Source organism: Cottoperca gobio, chromosome 3 (assembly GCF_900634415.1).
Source record: "Cottoperca gobio chromosome 3, fCotGob3.1, whole genome shotgun sequence".
Taxonomy (NCBI): domain Eukaryota; kingdom Metazoa; phylum Chordata; class Actinopteri; order Perciformes; family Bovichtidae; genus Cottoperca; species Cottoperca gobio.
The window spans coordinates 18,065,835-18,093,235 of record NC_041357.1 but is presented as its reverse complement, the minus strand read 5'-3'; the positions used below and the strand labels follow the sequence as shown (position 1 = coordinate 18,093,235).

At 41.1% G+C, this 27,401-nt stretch overlaps 2 protein-coding genes across 3 annotated transcripts in view; both read left to right on the top strand.

The window, feature by feature from the left end:
• The first annotated feature begins 1,934 nt into the window (after positions 1–1,934).
• LOC115003842 (uncharacterized) lies at positions 1,935–5,985 on the top strand. Its single transcript, XM_029425786.1, has 4 exons — positions 1,935–2,042; positions 4,191–4,685; positions 5,283–5,560; positions 5,962–5,985. The coding sequence occupies exons 2-4, from the start codon at positions 4,211–4,213 to the stop codon at positions 5,983–5,985; spliced, it is 777 nt and encodes a 258-aa protein (XP_029281646.1). The 5' UTR covers positions 1,935–2,042; positions 4,191–4,210.
• The window catches only part of apba2b (amyloid beta (A4) precursor protein-binding, family A, member 2b), a 28,722-nt gene continuing 7,155 nt past the window's right edge, over positions 5,835–27,401 (top strand). The window contains exons 1-8 of one of the 2 annotated variants that reach the window (XM_029461591.1): positions 5,835–6,619; positions 9,899–9,979; positions 11,115–11,154; positions 11,667–11,812; positions 16,375–16,410; positions 18,512–18,598; positions 24,119–24,304; positions 26,264–26,443. In XM_029461591.1, coding sequence (XP_029317451.1) covers positions 6,107–6,619; positions 9,899–9,979; positions 11,115–11,154; positions 11,667–11,812; positions 16,375–16,410; positions 18,512–18,598; positions 24,119–24,304; positions 26,264–26,443 — 1,269 coding nt within the window. In that variant the 5' untranslated portion in view covers positions 5,835–6,106. The remainder of the gene's footprint in view (positions 6,620–9,898; positions 9,980–11,114; positions 11,155–11,666; positions 11,813–16,374; positions 16,411–18,511; positions 18,599–24,118; positions 24,305–26,263; positions 26,444–27,401) is intronic. The other variant, XM_029461600.1, reaches the window with a different exon arrangement.

Sequence of the window (27,401 nt, the reverse complement as noted above, 5' to 3'; positions counted from 1 at the left end):
GAGGATTTGCTCATTCATAGGTTAATGGAATCAAAAGAGATAGTGGTTTCTGTCCTATTACATTTAAAAAGATTTGAATAGTGCTGTTACAGTTGGGCAGATAATCTTCTCTCTTCATGGTTCTTTCACACTCATCTGTCCTGTCTCGCCTCTTCCCTGTTCAAGCCTGACTGTCTCATTCACTGGTGTGAACAGAGGTCATATCTTACAATGCAAAGCAGAGAGACATTAGTATTCCCAACGCCCTCACTCTGACTGAGCCATCTGCTGCTTTCGGACTGCTTCTCTCGCATCTCACATACACACATTTAAGACATGCGTCTGCCAAACAAGGTAATGTAAAGCTTTAACTTACTGTATATGAAGTATTTTGTGGAAGACATGAATAAGTCTGTCCGTGGAGACAGACCTGCACAAGTGGTGCCCAGCTGCAGCTCAGAACAGACAATTTGGATACTGCAGGCGGGCTTGTATGCCCGTTAGTACTGCCAGTGTGTGTGTGTGTGTGTGTGTGTGTGTGTGTGTGTGAGTGTGTGTGTGTGTCAAACCTTTTTAGTGATGAAGGTAACAGCTTGAATCAGTGCCTACATTTCAGCGCATTTATGTGGGAGACAGATACTTTGTGTGTGTGCGCAGGTGGGATGTACAGTGATGGAGCCAGCTGGATTCAGATTTCTTTTTGCACCAATCATTGACTTATTCTATTTAGCCACTCTATTTCTATTCAGGTTCCCATGGGGCTGGAGCAAAGCCCAGCATACATTAGGCAGAAGGCAGAGAAGCAACCTGTCCAGGAGAGACTAACTGGAATACAGTCTTTTAAACTTACATGGGCAATAAGTAGATCATGTAGGAGGAAGCCAGAACAATATATGACCGGAGCTGTTTGTCAAATGTAGCAGCAGCAGCAGTTATAACGGAAGTTGTAATAAATATAAAAATCCTCTGTGATAAACTTGCAAAAACACCCAGTGTTTCCGCTGGTAACGCTCTGCAGTGATTAACAGTAGTTACTGGATGTAACCACTATTATCTTAAGCCTATGGCATTTTACACTGCATACATTAGCCTAGTGGCTAGAAGAGCTCTTCGACTCTTACTTGGTTTGAGGCACCGCATTTTCTGAGAGAACTCCTCGGTTACATTTCAGCCTGCATGGACGTTCTTTCAGCTTAATGTTGTTGAAACAAAAGCTTTGTACAAGAGCAACAAGTGAGAGGACTGCCGAGAGTTTGGATGGATAAAAAAAAAAAAGAAATGTTGAAATTGTATCTATCTAGTTTTTTGTTGGCATTTGTGATATTAAAAATGTTGACATTTTTTCTGCAGGTTCCAGATTTCAATTATTGACCTCGTTGAATTACTAATAATCGTGTTGGCATTGGCCCTAAAAACACACATTGGTCAAGTGCAGGTACAAACTAGACACATCCTGTGTGTATTAATTTGTACTGCATGTCATAATTCATTCTTTATCAGTCCTAATGGTGGGACAGATCCCCTGTGTGTCTTGTGATGTACAAATGCATACACATTCAATAAACACAGTCAAATCTCAAATACATACCAGACAAAGAGGATTTGGGAAAAGCCACCTGGGTTAGGATTTATATGATTTCCAAATTCACACAGAAGTTGTAAAGGCACTCTGGAAAAATCTAAAGAATCAAAACCATGATATGAAACACAAATAAAGCAACAGTCGGACAACACCGCACCAAAAAAAAAGAAGACTTGTGAATAGGAGGCCAACAAAGAGGAGGTCAAAGGGTATCAGTCCCCAGGGGATGCAGTTACCCATAGTAACCAATCCTTACCCTCAGCTCTGGGGAATTGAACAAGGCGGGGCTCGGTCTCTACATGAGGATGCTGGGATGTAATGTGGAGGAAGAAGGGGGGGAGGAGTCGGATAGGTGCATGCTGTGTAGCAGCTGGTGGGGGAAGGGAGGAGCAAAGAGAGAAATTGAAGGAGGGAGGATGGGACTGTTGTTTCAAGCTGATCCCGGTGCTATTGTATTCCACACCCCAGCTCAGGACATCAGGTAGGAAATACAGTCAATGCACGGTTTCCTAGATGTAAACAAGCTGTCATTTTTAAGTCATTAAATGAAAACCTTTTTTTTGTGCTGTTTTTAAGTGAACAAAAGTGCTTCATTAGATCTACATGTTGCTATATTTCATCAGGTGTACAGAGCATGTGTTTGTGTGTGCATTTATAAATACTGTGTAACCTCCATACAGCAGCAAGAGCCAGTCAGCCCAGCACATGTGCTTTGTTTGCTCATGGTGTCTTAGTCCCCTGACTTGGCTACCTGTGGAACAACTTTGTGCATGTGTGTCTCCTCCTTTCTGTATTTGTGTTTTAGAGGGGAAGTGTTTGTTCCAGGTTGGACAAGATAATTAACCAGTCTAATCTCTGGTGATGGAAAAAGTCATTATGGTGAAGAAAGCAGCGACAACACCCCTCTTGAGGGCAGTTGTTCATGGCAACTAGATGGCACAACAGAGTGGGGATGGACAAAATGGATGACAGGGCACAGAGGGGCACTCGACAGAAAGAAAAATACTGTGAACTTTTTTAGTTGGTTGTTTAAATGCACTACCACTAATAGTTAAGTGCTCTCATCCTGGAATCTGTCTGTTTGTGTGTGTTGATGCTGCCTTGCATGTTTCTTTTTTATGTCTGTAAAAGGATTCATTCATGATTTATAGGATACCTTTCTTCTTTGGGTACCTCTGGGTACCTTCTTGGGTAACATCTGTTTTTCTATTGGGGAAAGTCAGTCCAATACTTTATATCTGCCTGTTCTTGTCATTGCATTTGCCTGCTCTTGTTTGCTCAATGTTAATATAACAAATGCTAGAAGACCTTCTTGTTTATCTAACTGGATTATGTAGTTGTTAGAGGACCAGTGTGTAGGGATTTTGGCATAAATGGAATATACTATTCAGTGTATATCATTACATTATATAATTAGTGTATAATCACCTAAAAGTAAGAATATTTTTGTTATCTTAGAATGAGCCCTTAATCTACACAGGGAGCCGGTCCTCCATGTTGCACTGCCATGTTTCTACAGTAGCCCCAGAACGGACAAACAAGACTCTGGCTCTCAAGAGGGTCTTTCATGTTTTTACGTTTCCTGAAGGCCACTGTGGGTCCTTTACACGCTTGGAGGGGAAGAGTGAGCGGAAGGGTATTTAGTTGGTTGCAGTCTGCAACCTCACCGCTAGATGCAAATAAATCCTGCACACTGGACCTTTGAAAGACTCAACTTTGTTTCCATGAGTTTAATCCGAGCGGTCACACCACACTGATGCAGGTAGAGGTTCAGCTTCTCTGTGTTGTGGGACAGGTTTTTCATATGGACACAAACGTGTAGATATGGGTTTTTAGTCTTTTGCAAGCTATCAGGCTACTTGCTCACTACAGCAAGAAACGTTTCACTGACTTCTCACCTGCACTACTTATCAAGGTCTGTTGTCGGAAGATACTTTATTGTCTCCCAGGTTGACCATTCTCAGTCAACAAGCTACCAAAGGATCACTCTTCAGTCAGGCATGATTGACATCTGCTAGCCTAATGGTATCAGGGCATGTGTGCAGCACCTATGTGGAGATGACCTTGATTAAACTATCGATTCTTTCTCTAGAAGGGTCCCATTAGGTTTATGTGAAGGCAGTATGCTTAGAACGGCTCTGGTCTTTGGGTCTATTGTTCCAAAGCTGTGCCTCAGTGATTTATTGAGCCCACTGTTGTATTTGAAGCCAAAGTTGAGCTAAATAAGCGCAAATAAGTTCCTCTGAATCTAAACCGGAGACTGTCGTGCTCAATTACAGGAATAGATTGGTTTGTCAGGCACTGACAATATGTTGCAGCTGTATGCAAAGTGGGGAAAAAGATAAATAGACCAATATGTTGGGTGTTTGATAAAGGAAATATACTGTGTGAGCAGATTTGCCATTTTGAATGTGGGTGCTATCAATCTTCTTTTTCTGCTGAAACGCACAACAACACAGTTGTACTTGACTTAAAAGCTACAAAGCATACCAGCTTTAGCCTTGAACATTATATTTTATTCATTTCTATTGTAGTATGTCCCCTCTTGTGTATGCACTTGCATCTGTGGATTAACAGTTGTAGTTGTAGTTGATCTAACACTGCCCTTGTGTCTTTATCTATCTTCTAGGATCAAACCAATAACAATGCATGGCCTGTAAGCAGCCAGTCATGGCTCATAGGAAGAGGCCGGGGACCAGCGGAGGAAACAGTATGGCTGCCCCAGGCCTCGCCTCCTGTCCCACCCCTCATCCTACAGAGTCATGTGATCTGAAAGCCCTCCCGCCTCGGCAACGCCCAGTCCGCTACCCCAAAGAGTCACGTGATCCCAAACCCCTCCCTCGTTCCTGTAAGGTACAATACTCTTCTCCCAAGTCTCAAGACGTGGGTTGCAAGCATCCAGAAGTGGATGTAAATGCAGAGGTGGAAGTGAAGCTGTACAGCAACCAAGCAGATGCAGAACTGGAGAACCAGCGGCCTGCAACACCCTCCACGCCAGAACATGAACATGAACACAAAGATCATGTCCGGGCAGACTTCCACGGTGGTGCTGACAGCCTGGATGATGACTCCAGCTCTGACTACATTAACAACACCTCAGATGAAGAGGAAGACTATGATGATGGTGAGTACGATCACGTTAATCACATGGATAAATAATATCATTATAAGCTCTTAAGTATCCGTTCTTCCATTATTGATTCTAAAACTCTGAGAAACTTATTTTCTTTTTTTTCTCTGATAAGGAGAAACTAAATTGAAAAATATGTGACAGCATGTACAGGAAAGCAGAAAAAGTTAGTCAGAGGCTGCAGTATACATTTTTCCGGCATTCATTCTTAAAAGCATGTCGGCACTGCCACTGTTGCTTGACATCATGCTTTTTTTTTTTGTGAATTCAAGTAAGGGTGCAATCTAGCAAAATGTCCCCACAAATTAAAACATATTTTCTCTTGCGGCAATACCTGAGTTCCACATGAAAATAAACTTGGAAACCTTTTGTCCCAGTGTTAAGTAAATGTATGCAACTGAGACATGAGATTAAATAATAGTGACAGATATTACCGAAATTAATCTCAGGATTCTTTTGGTGACGGTTTAAATGGGAACTGATTATCGATTCCCATCCCTGATAAGTACGTGTGAATGTTTAGTAGCTCAGCGCTTGTTCTGATTTTAATAAAGGACCTCCTTGTGCACTTGTGATCATAAATCCCTTCAGGGCTGGCAGAGGAGGATGAAGGTGTGACTTACTACATTCGCTACTGCCCAGAGGACGACAGTTACCTGGAAGGTGTGGATAGCAGTGGCCAAAACCAAAACCAAAGCCAGGGAGACTGTGTCACCACTATACAGCCAGGCGGAGTCCACACTGATGAATGTCAGGAGGCTGTGGAAGGGGAGGGGGAGGGGGAGGGGGAGGTGAGAGAGGAAGAATGGGTGGAAGATGATGGGGGAGAGGGGGTAGTGAGGAAAGAGTGGAGAGAAGAGGAGGAAGAGGTGAGGGAAGAGTGGAGAGAGGGAGATGATGAGGCGAGGGAGGAGTGGAGAGAGGGAGATGAGGAGGCGAGGGAGGAGTGGAGAGAGGGAGATGATGAGGCGAGGGAGGAGTGGAGAGAGGGAGATGAGGAGGCGAGGGAGGAGTGGAGAGAGGGAGATGAGGAGGCGAGGGAGGAGTGGAGAGAGGGAGGTGAGGAGGCGAGGGAGGAGTGGAGAGAGGGAGATGAGGAGGCGAGGGAGGAGTGGAGAGAGGGAGGTGAGGAGGCGAGGGAAGAGTGGAGAGAGGGAGATGAGGAGGCGAGGCAGGAGTGGAGAGAGGGAGATGAGGAGGCGAGGGAGGAGTGGAGAGAGGGAGGTGAGGAGGACCAGGTCAGGCCGGAGCCGTGGGTGGGACGAGAGAGGCACCGGTTGGAAGAGTGGGTTGAGGGAGAGGGCGAGGTTCGCTGCGAGGTGGTGGAGCAAGATCCAGATGAACAGATTTACAATGGAAGACCAGAACCCATCCTGGACCATCACCATCACCCCCATCCCCACCACCACCCCTCCATGACAGACACCCTGCAGGACCGGGAGGAAGAGGCGGACGCAGAGAGCGAGGAGTACTGCCCTAATGAGGAAGAAGACGAGGACGGGGACGAGGAGGAGACACATGGAAGGGCCTACCCTGAAGACTACTATGCCCCAGAAGACAATGGGAACTCAGTGCGAGCCTCTCCGTACCGTAGCCGTAAGGTGCTGGTGGTAGAGGGGGAGACGGGGGAGGAGGCAGAGGAGGACATTGACCAAATTGTTGCGGAGATCAAGATGAGTATGAGCATGGGGAGTCTAAGCAGTGGCACTGACCAAAGCCCAGAGGAGCTGACGCAGGACCCTGCACCAAGTGACTACCCTCACCCTAAGCCTGACACAGCCCCCTATCCACCAGCTCACCATCGCCACGACAGCAGGCCCAAGTCCCTTAACCTACCCTCCATGCACCACAACAACCCTGACCTCCAGAGGGGCATCAAAGCACATGCACGCTCCCCTGAAGACAGGCAGAGATGGCAATCAGAGCAGGTGAGCTGTTTTTGAGAGGTTAAAGCTGTGAACATTGTTATTTTTCCATTTCCATTGGTCTTGGAGGACGTCTGCACTCTCAGAGTGCCGTTCTAGTTCCTAACAGGGTTGGTTTTATGTCCATGTTTTAATTGTTGTTTCTGAGTTTTTGTTCCGACTTGAGGGGACGGTAACGTGAATTTTAACGTGAACGGGATCTAATTTTTCCAATTATTCTGACACACAAGTGCCCTAGCTCGCAATTTTAAGGAAAGTGAAACATGATTTGTGTATCCGCCCCATGATTTGGATCCGCTCCCAAATGTAATGACCTGGGCCCATGCTACACTCATCCACCAAGTTTTATGAAAACCGGGTCAGTAGTTTTTTCAGTTTTCTTGCTGACAGACAGACAGATAAAAACTGAGCACAAAACATAACCTCCTTTGCAGGTAACATTGTGTGATATAGCCTCATTAAAATAGCAGCCCTTGCAATTAGAAAATTGCATGATGGACATAAATACTAGGGGAAAAAGGGAAAGATCAAGACTATTTGAATTTCCCAGTCAACTGAAAAAGCCATTGAATTACAGACTCCATATATTGAAGCAGTTTTGCATATACAGAGAAAGGAAACATACCAGGGTTGGGTGATATGTTAAAATGTTCCAACCGGCCACCGTCAGCCCAACAACCGATGCTGATATATTGCCAAAGGTGTGTGTGCCAACCCGATATGTGTCCAATCGACCAATCCTAGAACATGCCAACAACACCATCAACATTATGATGCTAGTCTGGGCAGAGCCTTTGCAGTATGTAATGTATATTCAGGCTATTACGATGCTCTGTAGCACAGACTCTTGCCATCGTATGTGATTATAAGATCTTTGTGTTGTGAAGCCGGAAATGAGTTACATGAGTCACGACATGTTGCTCATCTCCATCCAGATAATAGCAGGAACCTTTCCACTCCCCCGTGTTACCTTGAGATGTCCTCCTTCTCATCTCTCTCCCTCTCACAGGCCTGGATGAATGCACACGCACTCGGTCACATCGATAGAGTGAAACACATGCAGAGCTCCCCCATCTTCTAAAAGTCAGATGGTAAAGGGAGAACAGGGATAGTCTCCTGTGGGCAGCCTGCTGATACACACCTGCTCCACATTGTGCACATGTTACATTCACGATGTAGCTCATTTGTTACACAGAACTGGGTCAGACAGCGTAACTAGATTAAATTGGAAGAATGTACAGCACACTGCAGATTCCCAGACTCAAGTAGAGGATTCGGTCGGCTCGTCCTCTGTTATCAAATGAAATATTCTCTGTACAGCACTTCAACATGACCTTTGAATGAACCAGGGCAACAATGAATTCAATACAAGCTTTGCTGCACAGTGTGGAGTCAAACGATTATGAATAAGAAGACTTACAAAACAGAGGGAGGTCATCAACACATATTCTGTTGGTGTCATACGTTAGGAAAGCAAAGTGTACTACACGGTATTGCATTTTTATTTTAAATGGTCCTACATGTTGGAAACGTATATGTTGGTATAATCACCAATGTGACAAGGGTGGAGTGCTTTTTGCAGCCTAAACATTTAGACTCAGCATTTCCCTTAATATATCCTGCTTCCTTAGTCAAATGTTTTCATTTTTACTTTGTTTGTTTTGGGCTGTCATGAAAATGTCCTTGCATACCATAAAGGAATCCAGGATATTAATTGGGCTTTCCTGAGTGATGGAAAAGCAACCATTTTCATATGTATAATATATGCAGTTCTAGCAGTTCTTGTTTAATGATACCAATCCATGAGTTTTCTTAAATAGGTTTACTTTCATCCATCAATGTTAAAATACTGTGCACATGACGGTGGTGCCTATGTACCCTTAATTATGATATAATATATATGTTGTGCCTAAAAGGTTCAGCATGTATATTAATAAAAATATAGCATTCATATCTTTAACTTTAAAGAATAAATTAATCTTTCTCAAGGTGAAATGAATAGAGTTGCCGCATACAGTACATCTGAGTGAAGACTTCCCCTTAAATGTAATACTTTTAATTTGAAATATCTTTTTATTGTATTGGTATTTTGTTTTGCATTTCAAGATGATATTTTGAGTACTGCCCAAAGCATAAAGAAAATAATTTATTGCTGCAGAAGTCCACAGTATTGCGCAGTAGTGTAGTGTAGTAGTAGACTGCTGTGTTGGATGGATCTGGTGATTACCTTTGGCTGATACTAAAAGGAAATGTCAGATAACTTTAGTTTTATCTTGAGGCTGATTTGATAAGAAGTTGCAGTAATGCAATATCACAAACTCAATTCCATAAAAACCTGCTGAATCTGTCCTGTTGTGTACAGGTTGACTGAAGCTGCCAGTCCTCTCAGTGGTGGCCTGGTGAATGCTAACTATGCTAATGTATTCAAATTGATGTGGTGCTGATTTATGGATGATAAAGTTTTACATGTAGCATCTTTAAGATCTCCTATTACAGATGCAAGCATGTACAAGGTTTGACTGGATTCTGTACATGAATGAAGTTCTGTAGAGCATCACAGTTTAGTAATCCATCCCACCAAACAACACAACACAAGTCTAATTAATGTAATGGTTGTTGCACAACTGTGTTGGGCAGCATGATGAATACTGATCAGGACTTTACGTTCAGCTTTCTCTTCGCAGAGGAGGCCACTAATGTCACACGTGTGGTAATTAATTTTACTTCCAGACGCACAACAGCATGGGCTTGATTTCGCTTTTTCATTGCCACGCCAAGCAGGAGGAGATTTTATTGGCAGGAGGATTTAATTTCAGTCAGTAATACGATTGAATGTTAATGAGCAGTTGTGGACTGCAAGATGGATATCCAGGGGAATAAATGTAATCCTCCCTCTGTGTGATTACACGATGGATGTGCTGTATATGTCCATATATGTGATGAGAGATGAGACAAAAAGAGCTGGCTGGAGGACAAGTGAAAGACAATTTATGCGCCAGTTTGAACCAAGACTGCTTTTGTTCTTGAAAAGAATGCATTACCCTTAAGTTTTTTTTAATTGTATTTCTATATTAACACTTAATATTTGTTATTATTAGTCCAGAGGGATTTGTTTTAGTGCAGGAGTCACATGACTCTTCCTCCAACCTGAACCTCTGCCTCCCAATCCAACCAGCAACACAAACCAAAAAGAAATGTTTTGCATGTTATGACTTAGTCAATGCAATATTCCTCTTCTAATTCTTCTGCGCTCGCCTCTGTTCTTGTGTGTTGACCTGCCAGGTGAGCAATGGTGCGGAGCAGCCCAGAAAACAGCAGCGCTCTGACCTCAACGTCCCCCTGGAGAACAACAATGTACCAGAGGTAAGATGTTCTTTCCTTCATCAACCTTTTAGATCTGTTGCGAGGTCGTTCACACTTTAGACAGAGGATATTGTTGTTTATGAGTGTGTGTGTGTGTACATGTGTGTACTGTCTGTGTAAATGAGTAATTGTGTAATTACAACCTCAGCTCATGTCCTCTGCTTACGGCGTGATAGCGTCCTGGTAATTGAGCAGCGTGTCTGCTTGCGGTTTTATGAGAGCCATTTTTCACTGAGATGTGTGCAGTGGATGCTTCCTGTACACGTTTCACCCACAGCTCCCTGTTCTTTGCGGAGTAAACTTTCTGAATGTGTAGTGAGCAGGTTAGAGGATCAAATGGATCCAGTGGGAGTGTTTGAATCTCATGAATCACTTCACATTTCACAGCTCTCTCTTGCCTATAGCTTCCTCCTCCCCCCTTTACATCCTCTCTCTTCCACCGCCCGCAGCAATGTTGATGTGTGAAGTGGATGAGTAACGCTTTGCACTCTCTCCCCACCCACTTCTGTAGTGCCCTTGAGCAAGGCACGTATGCCATGCTTCTTCAGCAGTAGGTGTAAATGCATATAAATGTGTGAATGTGAGGCAGGGCGACTTCTTAAACTGCTTTTACAAAATGTCATGCCAAGTGTCAAGTGTCTACTGTTCACACAGGATTCGTTATCATTGCAATTGCCAAAATAGCAAGAGGGCATCATGTCTTGCACAATACGAGGGTCAACTTAGATGTGTGTGGGAGGTCAAAGACAAATTCCAAGTAAAAAGCAATAACTTGTCTGTTCTCATAATGAGACAGAAATGGTTTTACATGTGATGCTCCTGTACCTTAAAGATTCTCTTCTCATCTGTTTCTCTAATACTTTAGTTTGACCTAAATTGGCAGGCTTCCCTGAGCATCATGTCAAATATATGAGATGGTGCTCTTTAAAATTAAACGTATGGGATTTGCTTCTTGATTCCATGAACTGACACATGCTGTTTAAATGCAATATATTGTACATTCACAAACAGAATTAAATTCAAAGTTGTTGATTGGTTAATTTAAAGCTGTAAAGAAATGCTTACTTACACTGCAAACCTAATTGCAAACCTAATTGCAAACATTTATCTGTCATATCCTGTTTTTGTCTTCCAGCCAACAAAGAAGGCTGCATCGTTCCCCAGCTTTGTCGATGGTAAGTTAATCTGTCTTCACACCTGTTTTTTGATGAAATCAAAATATTGAAATTGCATCGAGCCATTCCAAGTATTACTTTGCCTTCAGTCTGTTATTTCAGAGGCCTGATTTAACTCTTTCAGGGCTCTTTTGTTGCCTCTGGGCAGATGCTAGGCCTAATAATGTATGAGGGGCTTAGCTGCCTGTCTGCTCCTTCTGATCAGAGTGAGTCGGTGTCTGAGAGTCCACATCTACAAAACACAGACGCAGATTAATCTCAGCCCAGCCTCCCACCAGCACTGCACCTTCATCAGCTCACAGCCAGTGGCCATCTCATTGCTGAATCCCATCCAGCCTGTTATTGCCATATCTCCATCTCCAGAGCAACAGCATTTGGCTCTATTTCTCCACCCAGCACGTTGATTACAATACCTTCTCCACCGCACACCCGACTCTTTCAGTCTACACAAACTCTGTCCTTCACTGTGTCTCCCCGTTAATCACCATCCTCTCTGCTTCTCCATGGTCCAGTCCCAGGACCCTGCGAACCTGAAGACCTGATTGATGGAATTATCTTTGCTGCTAACTACCTGGGCTCCACTCAGCTGCTGTCTGAGAGAAACCCCTCCAAGAACATACGCATGATGCAGGCTCAGGAAGCTGTCAGCAGGGTCAAGGTACTGAAAAACACATTGATTCACACAAGCAAACACACCCACACACACACCCACACACACACACACACACACACACACACACATAGATATTGAGGAGAAGTATAGCTATATCTTCGGGTCAAAAACTAAACCCAATCAGCATGCCACATTCTTTCAGTTGCACAGATTTTAAAGAGAACTCTTTGCCCTTTTTGACCAAAAAGTCCCAGGAACTGATCTCAGGAACTAATAGGCTGTTTCCACTGCAGGAACTTTCCCACGTACCAAGAAGCTTTTAAGAAACACAAGAACTTTCCATGCATGAACCACGGACTAAATGTAGTTCTTGTACGATGGTACCAAATATAAAAAGAAACTCTGCTCCGGGTGCTTACCGAAGGTTCAGGAACTATTGGGGTTATGTTTCACTGATTGGTCAAACACAGAAACTGCTTCAACTTGTGTACAGCTTTATTCAGAAAAATTAAGAAGTATTGGGCACCACTAGTATTAAAATTAGGATGAGTAGTGGACATAAATGAGCCAAGAGAGCAGCAAGTGACCGAGAAATGAATGAGAAAGAGGGAGCGACGATGAGAGAACAAAGAGAGGGAGCAAGAAAAAACAAACTTAGTTTTCTAAGTTTCATGGCGTTTATGTTCTTAAGTAGAAAAGAATAACCATGAAACACTCAACAGATTGTCGGCTTTGAAAACAGGTATTCTGGAGTTTTCAGTGTCCTTTTTATTAACTCATTACACCAAACCTAAACATCAACACACAGCAGGAGGGCTGTGTGCTGCTTCAGATGACGGCAGTTCTCTCTTCTCCCCAGAGGTGCCAGCATAATGTTACAGTCGTCTTGTTGTTGTTCAGGCTAAGTTGGAAGCACTCAACGTACAGAAGACCTGCCAGAAATATGTCCAGCGACTTTACGTGGCTAATACTTTATGTTTGATTGTCTTTTTCATACTGAATTCATTTCCTACATTACTGTACATATCTGGAAGGGAAAATAGATAGCAAACCCTGCTATTTCAGCATATTGTTTAAGTGTTTCATCATTTGCACTTTATAGTTATCATGAGGCATTTTTAGTTTCACGTCTGGTCCAGGTTGCTGCTAATAAAATGTACATGGACATCAGTGCTGTTTGCATCTAGAGTAAAACATTATAGTCATATACAAGGCATGAGTAGTCTTTTAGGGCAGCTAAAGAACTCGGCCAGATTGGGCCGCAGGGCTCGTGGTTTGACACAGCTGGCTGGATAATGGGACTGCTGGCATGTGAACCTAATATTCCCTTGTTAACACTTGCTCCATGCGGTTCACTAATGTTGTTGTGATGATGATGTTCCATTGCACTTTGAGAGAAATATTGTGGATGGTACCCGTGCAGCACAGAGGACCTCGGCTATTATTTTTGATTAGCTTGATTGCTTTGTTCATCACTGTTACTCTGCCCAGAGTGCTTGTGTCTGACTTTACAGAAGCAACTCGCAATTATAGACTTTCAGCATTTTTCGCATTTCTAAGTCGTGACTTGTGATCAAAGGACATTGTTTTGTGATGAGATAATGCGGCACAGTTGCTATCCAGACGCCAGTCTCTTTTATCTCCCTCCCATGTGAACACAAGCTTGGCTGTGTTTCTAAATATTAAATGACCTCCCGTGTAGTAGTCTTCTTTTAGAAGGTTGCCTGCTGTAATGAGTGTGTTTGTCCAGTGAGAATACATCAGGAATTTAAAGTAGAGAAGGAGAGACGGAAACTCACGGAACTATATTTGTGTTAAGTTTAAATTATTAGGTCAGGTGTCCTGATCAGGTTCCAGGTGAATTACATCAGCAAACATCAGGATGGCATGAACAAGTCAATAGCAGCTAGTTCAAATAAACTCCAATCTGTGCCAGTGAAGAGATTGAGTTTGTTCTCTAAAATTGGTCAATTGTCTCTATTTTAGAGATATTTAGCAGGTTCCTTAAGCTTGGTAATGATAAATAAATAAACACATAGTTATGTCCTTTAATTAAGGGGAAATACTCAGATGATTAAGACTAATACTTCAATAATCCTACCACTCAGCCATATCCTTTCATTTAACATGCTTCAGTTTAGTGTCATTTGTTCCACCTTTACTTTTGTTACTATTGTTACTTAGGAAAGTGATCCTTGTGCTGGCTTGAAAATGAGCATCAAATTGTGGTTGAAGAGGTCTATAAATAGCTACTGATGCCTGCAATTAGTAATTTTATTATAATAAAATCTGTAGGAATATGATACATCTAGGACAATACAATACCAGCATTTTGGTAAAAATACTGAATGCGGAATGTAAACATCTTCAACATTAAATTCAATCCATGAAGTCAAACTTTTCAACTGTTAAATGTTGTCAAGCACATTACCTCAATGAAATATAGTCCAAGGCAAAGTTATTGAATCGTTAATTAAAGAATAGCTTAACAAAACTACAAATCAGACGAGGCATTCTGTCTTGCAGACATTTTTCAGTCCACGCCAAAAAATATGTTGAGTTTTGATATTTAGCCATAAATGTGAACATCGTAACCATGAACATGGCCTGAAAGACTACAGCCTGAAGTCGGTTATGGAGTCTATGTGATCTGCTACATGTGACTTAAACTACTGGATGTTTTGTAGACAAAGATTCAATCCCAAATCTTTAATAACACTCTCAAGGGTTGCTTCTGAAAAAAAAAGAAAAAGCGTGACAGGGTAAGTGATGGTGTAGGAACTGAAAGTATTTTGACCCGTTGGTTGGTTTCAATCTAAAAGCCCTCTTCACCACAATGAGGTTGTCTACTGGCATCATTTCACATGTATCCAATCAGTGTTTGGTTCTTCTCTCACTCACTCTCTGTCATGCACAATTGCCTTCCCTGCATAAAGTCTTGTCAGGATAAAACCATGGCAACAGTTAGCTATCACCTTTTTAGTGCTTTCCCCTGCTGGAACAAGTTCATTGAACAAGAAGTCGTCCATTATCTCCTTCATGTGTCCCTCGTGGACGAATGAAAAGCTGTAAAGCAAATGACATTTAATCATTTGACATTGAAATGGACACAGCCGACTGCACGCAAACCCGACCACACATGCGGTTACACCAGCCATATTTGTATATTTGCTCCAGATCAACGCGGACAAGCAAACATGTATTATATACAAGCAACGGAACGCACTTAGACCCTGTAGTGCTGAACGGAGCAAAAAGAGGTATGCCAGGTGAATCGTTGCAAGACTGTACAGGTTATTTACGCAGATCTTTTTGGCATGGTGTTCTCTCTGTCTGATGTAATATTTATGCAGCTTCATCCCCCCCCCCCCACACTCACTCTTTCCTGCTGTCTATCCCCTCCTTGTTCAGCGCCTCCTCAGCAGAGCAGTAGATGAAAGCCTCCGATGTCTGTCTTGCGTGAGAACTGATCACGGAGGATGAAACTTATACACAGAGTATAAAAACTCAAAAAAGACTCTTCCCTTTGGGCTGTTCTCTCTGCTCTTTTAAAAATATATATTCTTACTAATACTGTCTTAGCGGTTACAGCTCTGCACAGCGGCTCAGGCTAACATCCAGTCTCACACTCGACTGAAATATAATGAAGGTCAAGATAATTTCCTCTGGCCAATGGCAGATGGAGATAGGGGCACTCAGCTGGAACCTTATACAGAAGGGTTGATTTCAAAAGATTACGAAGTGCTAAGAGTACTCCAAAAGATTATCAGTGTAAGTTCGGACCACGCCAAGACCAGAATTACTGATGAACTCATCAAATACATTAGCTGTGTAAAACTGCCCGCAAGCTTTTTATTTCCAAACATAGTGACTTGACCCTGTCATTTAAAAAATAAATGCATCCCAGAGAAGAAACCCCCAAGAGCACAGTTTAAATCCTTGCTCTGGGCTTTATCCCCTCCCCTGCCTCTGTGAGCGTTGATTGTTTTCCAGCATGTCTTTTCTGGTAATAGTGTTTAGACTGTGACAAGAACATGAAGGTTGGTCGGAACAGTGCCCATACACACTCAGCCTGAATCATAGACTGTATTGTCTTTGTTAGCTGTATTTCTTTTAGAAATGGGAGCCTCAGCATCTGTCTTTCTTTTTGTAAATGTTCTGACCACACAACTGACATGATGCGATGTTAAAACGGATAAGAAAAGCTCTACAAACTCTAGACCCTCCCGATAGAGCTTTATATAGATGCTAAGATTGCAGGAATTCATATCTGCACACTTTTTATTTGCTGTGTTTAAAAGAAAAAAAGCAATTATTACCCTCTGTAATTGCTGTTTTGATTTGTATCTGATAACCAACACGGCCGTGCGAAACGCTATCTCCACAAACACACACACACACACACACACACGTAAACATTCACACACACACTTCTTCTCTCTCTCTCGCTCTGTTTCTGAGACAGCGATAGTACACCTACTGTTTGGTTTAAGGCTTTACTGTCTTACCTTCTTTTATTTACCTTCTTTATTTCCTCCTCCTCTTCCTCCTGTTTTTTGTGCTCCCGTATCCGCTGACCTTGTCTCGTCCCAACGTCTGCCTGCCAGAGGGTACAGAAGGCTGCCAAAATCAAGAAAAAGGCGGTGTGTAATAAACAGAGCAAAAGGAAGACCCTTTGGCCACTTTCCCTCCACTCTCACCTTTTGTTTTTCATTACATTTGTGCCCGTCTGTTTCTGTGTATCGTCCCCCATCTGTGTCTTTGTCACATTTTTGTCGTGTTCATTATTTTAGTCGAACAAATACTGGTCAGGTTTTGCAAAACTAAGACAAACATGTTTTGCTTTATATGAAAGGCTTTGCATTTTGTCAGTGAGAGTCTTTTATAATTCTCGAAGTTTGTTGCAAGACTGAGAACAGCTGAAGCCGAATTTAATAACAGCCCATTCACACACATTTATATGCAACCACTGTGACCACAAGGTAACAAAAGACACATCAGCAGGACACTATTGGGAGAAGCTCCAGGGTGTATTATATCTTGAGGTTTCTCCGAATACAGTGCCATTATTAAAGTGTATTAACCTGCGGCAGAACCTGTGGGAAAGAGTTGTAAGTAATAACACTGTGTAATTGTTTCATGAAATCATAAATGTATGTTTAAGAGTGTAATGATGCATTGTAAGCACAAAACATATTGCAGTATTATCGCTTACCCAAGCTCTAGTCGTGTCTGGTGTATAACTCATTCCTGCTTTTTTACTCTCTAACTGAGTGCAGAGACAACTCTCAAGTAACACAAGTGATATTAATAACTTTTTAAATAGTGTTCTTCTCCTCTCTTAAACTGAATAATCTGAAGCTTTAGAGGAAATGTAAATTAAAATACTCTAGTTTAGGTTTTGCTGACCAAAAAAGCACAACCTACTGAATGGTAATACGATGACCTTTCACCTTTAGAGTCGTGGACATACAACTTAATTTTAGCACAAGAAAAAAACACGAGAAACATCACTTAACTTAACCCAAAGCTCATGTCACCATCTGCAACTATAAATACTATATGCAAATACTTTTTCATATTTTGTACTTACATGGCTGTCACCCTCAAGTATGTTAAATTATGTATTGAGGAAATTGTAATTCAGCGCATGTCTAATTTTTTGTGTGATTAACATAGTTTTCACCAGCAAAAGCAGAAAATGATTCTTGCTTTAATTTTCTCTTTACACTCCACTATACCGTATAGCGGAGAGAAGGATCTGCTGCATGCATGTTAGGCTTGATGTTGTGAAAAACTAAGGAAAAAGATCAATTCTACACTGCTTAAAGAAATAGTAATTACTCAGTGCCATACATTTCTGGTACCATTTTGTTGTTTGGTTTATTATTCCATTTAATTTTTGTATGACTTGTCATCACAGTTGAGCTGTATTTAAACATACTGGCAGAAGTCCGTCATAGAAGAAGATGAATCTCATTTGTCCTGTAACAACAGCCTCTGTAGACCGTTGTGCATAAAATCCACAAGATAAATTGGATTTTGAATCGGGGATATAGCTGCAATCATGAATGTTTACCAAATGAAAATATATGAGAAAAACGTAACACCCAAAAAGCAATTTATATCTTTTAAACTTTAATATTTGGTTAGCTACTATGCATCCCTTGGTAGGGATACAAATGAATGTACTAATAATGATTACAAGCCACAGTCTCCTTCCATGAAATATTTAATTACAGCTATATGTTTTTATCAATATTTTTGCACCAGGCAATTTTAATTAAGCAAAATCAAATATAATTGTATTAGTCTGCAGTACACAGTCATTAGAGGGAAATGTGTGCAAGCTTGTTCTGTGCTGAAGCTGCATTGCTCTCACTGGCAAAACGGCCAGCTGGTAAGGGTTTAGTGTTAAGCTGTTTGTTGTTTCTGTGCCAGCTTGCCGTCCGCGTGCCAGGACAGTTGATGTAAACTAACACCAGTGCCAAAAGCTTTCTTTTTCTGCCTTTTCCACGTCACCTTTAGACTCCACTACCAGTCCATCTAACAAGCATTCCCCTTGCTGGACCCTAAACTATGCATGCATGCATTTTGGATCTCTAAACATATACTTTCCAACATTTAACACAGTCACCATTCAGGCAGTTTTTAAATAACCATGAACAGTCACGTTTGGTACAAAGATCTTGAAAAATCTAAGTCAAAGAAGACGATGTGACCAACTCTTTTATCTCGCCACAGAGTGCCGACGGAGACGCCCAAACCCTCACTGAGGTTGATCTGTTCATCTCCACCCAGAGGATCAAAGTCCTCAATGCAGATTCACAGGTGAGTACCAGCAAGCACACATACTGTACGCCCTGTTCTGTCCAAAGTGTCTTTTCTCACCTGTGGGAGTAAAAGCTGATTACCCTGACAGTGACTCGGCCCCTGACCAGTTATGTGCAGCTATACAAGGCATCAGGGGAGAGTCGTGTCATAACTGCGGCTTAACTGTTTGACATAAACGGCTTCTTATGAAACCCTACCAATGATTGCTATTTACTTATTTGTTTAATCTCCTGATGTCACAATTTTGTTTGACCAAGGATAAGAATAGACTCTGCAAAGCCAAAACAAATGCTACACGGACATCTGTGCATGGAGGGTGACTTACTGTAGAGGGCACATAATGTGCAAGCCCTGACTGCACCTTGTTTTTAGCTTGTGTTTCTTCCTAGTTTAACCTTAGTATGAATATCCAAGTCATGAATATACCTGTACTCAATTAGTAATTTAAAGTCTGTTAAAGTTACAATATGGATTACTTTTTAACTGATTATTCTTTAACTGTTCTACCGTCAAAAAGTAGAAATTTGACTTTCTGAATATCTTACTGAATGAACAATCACATGTATCTGTCAGGTTTCTTTTATGCAAAGCTTCTTTCCACTTTGTCAGAAGTGTTCTTGCCTTTTAGCTTTACAACAAGCAGCTGTGCAAGTCTTCACAGGAGGTGGAGCATTTGATAGAAGTAGGAATGCTTCTGAAAGTTTCTCTGCTTCATATCTTCAGATATCACTCAATTCCCTTCATAGCCCCCCGACACACTACAAGACTCAATCAATGACATTACATCATCTAGAGCGGGAAAGATTGGCCACATGTATTGTTTAATAAGGAGAGAAAATATAAGTCTTAACTGCCTTAAAGGCAAGTCGGAGCGGAAATTTCAGACTCTGCTTGGTCAAAGATGATGGGGGGTGAATATATTCATCTGGGATATGTGTGAAGCATACAGTTATGCAGTTTCAAATGTTCCACTGACTGCAGGGGACCAAAGTTAAACTCTCCCAGTTCACATCTAATATGGACTCCATGGGTGACAGTTGCAAGAATAACTAAGCCACTCTTATTCACATGTTTTGCGATTGCCCTAAATTATTTAATGTTTGGCAATTAATATTTAATCTGCTTCCAAATCCACGGATAAGCCCGTAGAACCATTGACATCTCTTGCTTTAGTTTGTGTGGTAACACAATCTTACTTTAAATAACAACAAACTAAAAACATGTCCTTTGCCGCGCTGGTGGCCGGACGAAAAATGTTGGTTACAGTAGATGTCCTCCAACATTGGCACCATGGATTAGGGATATGTTGTATTTTATTACATTGGAGAAGATTAAGTATTCTATTAGTGGGTCATCTGATGAGTTTAACCTCATATGGTAACCTGTCCTTAGCCATGTTGATTCTTTAGGCCAGGGGTCGGGAACCTAAGGCTCGCAAGCCATATATGGCTCTTTCGATGACGCGATATGGCTCGCAGACAATTTTGAGCTGACATTTTTTAACATGATTAACATGTAATAAATAATTATACTGTGTCATTTAAAGTAAAACATTTAGCAGCGGATTTTGTTTTAGTTCTCCCCTCTCCTTTCCTCCGCTCCGTCTCTGACTGTAACTGTGTGTGCACGTGCGTGTATGTGTGTGCGTGTGTGTGTGCGCGCGTGTGTTTGTGTGTGTGTGTGTATGTGTGTGTAGGGAGCGGAGCCCTGCCCTTTGTGAAACAGCAGAGGAGAAACTGCGCAAAGCAAGCAGATCTGTGGTGTGTTTCCCTTTGCTTCCAAAAACTGCCAGATTTTCTCTCGCAACTCGAAAAATCTATTCAGCACTTTCCCTCGACACCGCCATGTTCAGAATGTATCTCCTCACGAAAAGACTTAAATTATCTTTTATAAGGTTTCCTGTCTGTGTTACGGTGCTTATTACATGTTCCATCTCCAGAGCACTTTTCATCACATCGCAGGCTCCGTCGGTTGTCGGACCCGTCAGTTTGTCTAACACATTTAGATACTTATGTATTTTCCCGTGGTTGTGCCATGCATTGATTTAATTACCGAAACCAGCAGGCCAGTTATGATAGACATATGATATTTTCTCGCGGCCGGATATAATTGTGGCCTTGAGTTTGACACCAGTGCAGTAGACACAGAAACGTGCACATAAATTAGATAAATAACATAAGCGGGGGCACAGACAATGGTAGGGGAAACACTGATAGCGCTTTTAGTACTCGGAGACATGATATACTTAAAACTCAATTTTATTAAATATATGGCTCTCAAGGAAATACATTTAAAAATATTTGGCTTTTATGGCTCTCCATGCTAAAAAGGTTCTCGACTCCTGCTTTAGGCTCTCATAACTTTATAGCTGAGTAAAGTCTTTGGTATACATGTATGTAACTAGGAAACGTTGGAAATTAAACATTGGAAAGAGGGTTATCTATCAGTCCAAACGTGTTTATACAGTGTTGTATTAAGAGTTGTATTAAAGGTTCAATGTGTAAGAGCAGCCAGAATTTAAACTTAAGACATCAAAACAATGAACTAACATTATCAACACAATGTGAAATGGTAACAGTGTTGACATTATGTCAAAGACGTCTATGTAATGTGTTGCAGAGATATCTACTGAAGTTAGCATGCTAACTGACTAGCTGCGGCCCGTCCAGTCTATAATACCACTTGTTCCTCTAGAGGCGATAGTGAGTCACTGTAGCGCTATCTGACCCCAGTGCAGAGGGAGAAGAAGTACAGCTGCAAAACTCAGGCAGACTCAGGGGCCTGTCAATATTAGTTTGTTTTGGTTTAATTCAAAGTTCCATAATTGAGAAAACTACTCGTGACCTCGTCTTGTCCTCAACATCCGCAGGGGGCTGGTTTGCTGGGAGTAAAGTGTGCGGCAGCTGGGAGACATACAGATTTTCTGTTAGCAGTCAGCAAATAGCACTGATTCAGCCGACTCCCCGCTGGATCTTCAAACCTTCTGTTGCTGCAGTTACACAGGTTAGACCCAGCACTCCATCAGCCCGCTGTGACTCCCGGTGCTGCGATATTCGCCAGTTGAAACCAAACCGCCGGAGCGGCTGCACGCTCCCCTGCCGGGAAGCAGTGATACATTAGCGCGGAGGACGAAACAAAAACACGAGTCGTTTTCTAGTCTCTCGGACCCAGGCCAACATACACACTATCAAAACATAACGTTACAAGGACTGTACAGCCCCCAGTGTCACTGGGAAATACTGCCCCCATTTCTTTGGAACAGGTGGCTCGGAATTACACATTGAAACTTTACCACAAATTCAGATTTTTATTTTAGGAACTACAACAAAAAAGAAAAATCTGAAAAATGAATGTGTGTGTGTGTGCGTGTGCGTGTGCGTGTGCGTGTGCGTGTGTGTGTGTGTGTGTGTGTGTGTGTGTGTGGGCAGCTGCCTGGCAGAAACTGACGTGCTGCAATGCAGTTTATATCTTCCTCCCTTTTCCATCTGGTTGCTACTGATCCTGGCACGCATGAGAGAAAGACAGATTCTGAGTAAAAAAGCTTTCGTTCTACAATTAAAAAGCTAGGTGCGGCTTGCATTGAGTTTCTGACATTAATTCATAATAAGAACAACTCCAAGGTGGGCTGGAACAACAACAACAATAATTAAGCTACTGTAATAAAACCACCAGACACAGTTAATGAAGTGAAGTTAACTAAACTGAAATTAAATTTAGCGTATTATCATAAAACATTAACATGTACAAGCTTCTCTCAGCAAACCTGCAGATTCACTTTCAAAGTCCATGTCGTCTCTAAACCGCAGATCCATAGTTGTGTAAAGAAACAATGCTTCATAAAATTTACATCCTAACACAACAATTATTTGGCTGAGTGAACTAACATGATTCAAATCACTTTGTTTTCCTCAACACAAACATTGATATCCAAACAGATATTTTTGTGCTCAAGATCTAAATCTTTGAGGCGTTGTTGTGCTATAATCAGATCATACGGTAGTTTTGAATTCAATTAAAGAAAAGGTGTATATGTTTTCTACCAACAACACTTTCATCTCACTCTCTGCCCTAAAAGGATCATGCAGGTCTGACTAAGAAATGAAACAAATCTGCTGCACACTGGTTCTTTAATTCTCAAATATTACTTATCAAAGGAAACTGTTGCCAGAAAAAGGATAATTAACCACAAACGGTTACAAAATGTTTCTCAAAGCTATGGTAGTATTAGAGAAACACAAATAAAAAGGTCACTAAGGAGAAATATGTTATGACATCACTTTGTCAGTAAAAATGTGTAATTTTGATTTAGCATTTTGTCTATTTATTGGCTCCGGCGTTGTCTCTCCAGCACATATTTATAACATTTATAGCATTGTTTTATTACCCAACGTATATCATGGTCCACTTGTAATTGTGTGGTTTACTTTACTGAATCGCTCCAGCATGAAAACAAATTAACCACATTTTTTTTTAATTAAACAAGTAAACATTAACTAGGATTTACTTAGCATTGCTTTTACTGTGAAGTAGATATTTACAGTAGTAATAATATTAAATATTCTTATACCACTTTTTAAAACAATGTTACAAAGTGCTTTACAACATAAACATGTCACAGCAACTGATAAAGAACATTTTAAAACAGTTTATAAGGTATACGACATTGACCAAAGAAGCTACATAGGAGAAAAGTACAACAACATAATATAAAACTATCTCACATAATAAAAAATGGTCAATAAAATAAAGGTTAGGAGAATGCCTTTGTATATAAATGGGTTTTTAGAAATGAGAGCGAGAGAGAGAGAGGGGGAGATGGAGAGAGACAGAGGGGGGAGGGAGGGAGATGCGCAGCAACAATAATAATAACAGCTTTTAAAAAATGTGACAAATAATAAGAATAACAGCAGTGGGCGTCAAGCATAACCACAGCAGCAGGCGCAGGCACGATCTAGGTGTAACCATGATCCCTGGCAACCTGCACATAACACAACACAAAGACTCCGGGGATGATGCCCTGGATGCCAAGTTAGTAACATGCATTTATAGTACATGAATGCATAAAGATAAAGAGGGAGAAGCAGAGAGAGAAGTGCAGCATAAGTCCCTCGGCAGGCTATAGCAGCATAACCAGGGGCTGGTCCAAGCCAGGCCTGAGCCAGCCCTAACTATAAGCTTTATCAAAGAGGAAAGTCTTCAGCCTATTTTTTTATGTGGTCTTCTCTCCGCATCCCAGTCGTCTTCATTTACTGGAAATCAGTGAATGAAGACCTGCGTTGATGACATCACCTTTTTGGGAGTTGGTCCGAAGACACTGAATGATTAAATGTCTCTGTGTTCATATATTTTCTGTTTTAGATATGATTTCAGGGCAGTTGATGATACATACATGATGATACAGTTGCTGATACATAGTTACAGGAGTTGAAAACTGTACTGTAGAGCATTATTAAAACAAAAGGGTTGATGTTTAAAGGTTGCCTTTGACATATGTGATTTTTGTTAATATGTGTACAGGAAACGATGATGGACAACGCTCTCCGTACTATATCCTACATTGCCGATATTGGGAACATTGTGGTCCTGATGGCGAGACGCCGCATGCCTCGCACAGCCTCCCAGGACTGTATTGAAACTGCGCCCGGGGCACCTGAGGCAAAGAAGCAGTACAAGATGATATGCCATGTCTTTGAGTCTGAAGATGTAAGTGCTTTGTGTGTTTTTAAGATCACAAACCTGCTGTTTATTAGAGAAATTGACAACTTTGAATCCCTCTGGCTGTGAGCAGTAAGAGGTCACGTAGATGAGTTACTAAAGGAAGTCACACTGTTATGTTTTAGTCATTATGTAATAGGACTCATCTGGTAGATTAATCCTCCAACATCTTAAGATAGGAAAGAGATGACACTTGTTATTGCTTTGTAAGTGTTATTTGATTGTCGGATAATATTTCAGCTTCCCAGTTAACTACATGAATGAATATGAATGTTTTTCCTCCGTTTGGCTTCATGACATCATTTAATTTGTTTATCCTGAGTTTAGTTTTTCATGTTTGCTCCAAATATTGTCAGTAATATATAGAAATTCTAAAAAGAAAAGTTGTTTTGTGACCTTTAACAAGCGTTTAGAACAACTCTGACATGAAATGATGTAAATTGGCCGGGCTTTTTTAACTCTGCTGCTGCTTGTCATGTTGAAGCAGATTAAGCAAGACTTGGCAACATGAACAATGTTGCAACTGAGAATCTGTGCCAGTCCGTAAAAAGGCTGGACTCCAGTCTGTCCTCTCTTTGTCTAATTTTTGCTGCCAGGTTTTAAAGGCCGGCCAGAGTTATAATAGAACTTTTCAGCCGCTCATCCATCAACTTATAAACTGTCTCAGTTGTAGCTCCGCATGCTGTATGCTGTGTTTTCCTATTTTTAAGTTTTTTATTGTCCTGCAAAACTAATTTATTTTGTATAATACATTTTATTTTGTGTATTGATTTTAAGAGTTTAGAGCCAGTAAAGTTTATCATTTCTGCAAGAGATTTATATTCAGGTAAAGATTTCAACTCAACAGGAAAATAGGGAGAATACGGCTTTCAAAATGACGTAACCTCTTTATTATCTTGATCTATATTATCTCTCTCAGCCAAGATTAGGCTTCAGGTTATCATTTTTTTTACATATTTAATTTAATTTCTTACAACTTTTCTTACAATCTTTGTGTCTGGATGGAGGGTGCTTTAAACCAGTGATTACCAATTATTTTTCTAGTCCCACAGCCCGAACAGATGAGCTCAAATCCCCCAAACTCCCCATCCTCAATACCACCCGAAATCTTTTAAAAAAGTGTTTATTTAAACAGATTTTAAACTGGATGCTGATCCTGGAAGTGTCAAAGTTTAGATACAGTATCTCTCTCAGGTTGGCATTAATTTAGCCACATATTTCTGCTCTCCTGTTGACTAGTTTCTGCACATTCTCAATCAGAGCACATGCTGTTCAGATGTTACAGCTGAACCGGGTTAGTGGGAGGTGCAGTCAGCCTGTTGTAGCTGCTAGTTACAACAGCTAAACTTAAACTCAATCTCAAATTGATTTTTATTCTATTTCTGTGTTTATTTTTCCCTTAAACAAATAATTTAAGTGCATTTTTCTTTCTTCTTTTAGCTGAGCTATTCTGCAATCTTTCCATGTACTCCTGCCAAATACAGAAGTACCCACTGGGGTACGAGTACTGCTGGTTGAGATCAACTGATTTAAAGTGCTGGATTTGTGTGGAATACTTATGACATTTGATAAGCTGAAATCATTTCGTCAGTGTAGTAAAGACGGACGATAAACTCTGTATAGATTTAGTTTTTCATCTCATTATGTTCTGCAATCTTCACATCTCATGGAAACTAGAGCAGGTAAATGTACCTGAGCTTTCTTTTTTATTTTCTGCTCTCCTCTCTCAATGGGAACAAATAGCTTATGACAGTAAAAATCAATTTATATTACGCCTTAATATATTCTTGGCACCCTCAATGCCGCTATTGTTTGATACCACAGGATGCTTTTTTTCCGCACTCTATTGTTATTTATATACAACACAGTTAAGATAAGCTTCTGTGGATCTGACAAAACAAGATCACAAACACATGTTTTTGTTATGTTTGCTTTTTCCGTCTGCAGGCCCAGCTCATCGCTCAGTCCATCGGACAGGCATTCAGCGTCGCTTACCAGGAGTTCCTGAGAGCCAATGGCATTAACCCAGAGGACCTGAGTCAGAAGGAGTACAGCGACATTATCAACACCCAGGAGATGTACAATGACGACCTCATTCACTTCTCCAACTCTGAAAACTGCAAAGAGGTTGGTCTATATGAAGCGTGCAGTACACACATACATTTCTTATTTTTCTGCAGATGTTTGTGCAGGAAAAAACAAGAACATAAACACTGAGACTTAACATGTGTGCCGCAGGGTCTTTACAGAAACACACAAGTAGACAGTAGCCGTTCACTAATTAGACAGATTAAGAAGCAGATGGTACAGTAAAATCTACTCAGAGCATGTCACTGCTATCTGTTCTTTTTTGCTTCAGCATTTCCTCTTCAGCGAAAACTGTGCCCTGAAACATTGCTGAAAGCTTTTGGAGAATTAGAAACCGTGAGATAGTTTCTGCTGCGTGAGCAGAGAGGCGGCATGGGCACTATTTTTAGTGGTAGGGAAACTGAAGCACTAAGACTTCCTCACCAACAGTGTTGAGGAGAAATGTGTTTCTCAAGGCAGACGTTGCATTAAGGCAGTGTTCAGATGTGCACAATATTGAATTCCAATAAATGAATGGTATTCTTTTCGTGTTCAACCTAAATAGAACTTAGTTGTGATGTAGAAATGTCACAATGTGCACTGAGAGAACACCAGGTGGAGGTTTGAGCTGCAGATTCAAAACTGTTCATTCAGATGCTGTAAATTAATGTCTGATAGTATTATATAATATTAGTTTACTGAGCACTTCACATCCAAACAAAAGTCAAAGTATAGCGTAATGTGGTTGTTCGACCACTATATACTAATCTACACAACTACCTACTGTACCATGTTCTGTAGAAACCAGTATAAGACACGACTTCACTAATAATTTGGTAACTAGTCTGATTTTCAAATATTTGAGACAAACAGCGAAAATGAAATGAAGAATGTCCTTCAGCTGCTGAATCCCTCTGACAGGATAAATAATGTGATTTTATATTTGATGTATATCATAATGTAATACATCTTGTGGAAATTCAAGAGATAATCCATTCATTAATCAAATATATAGACC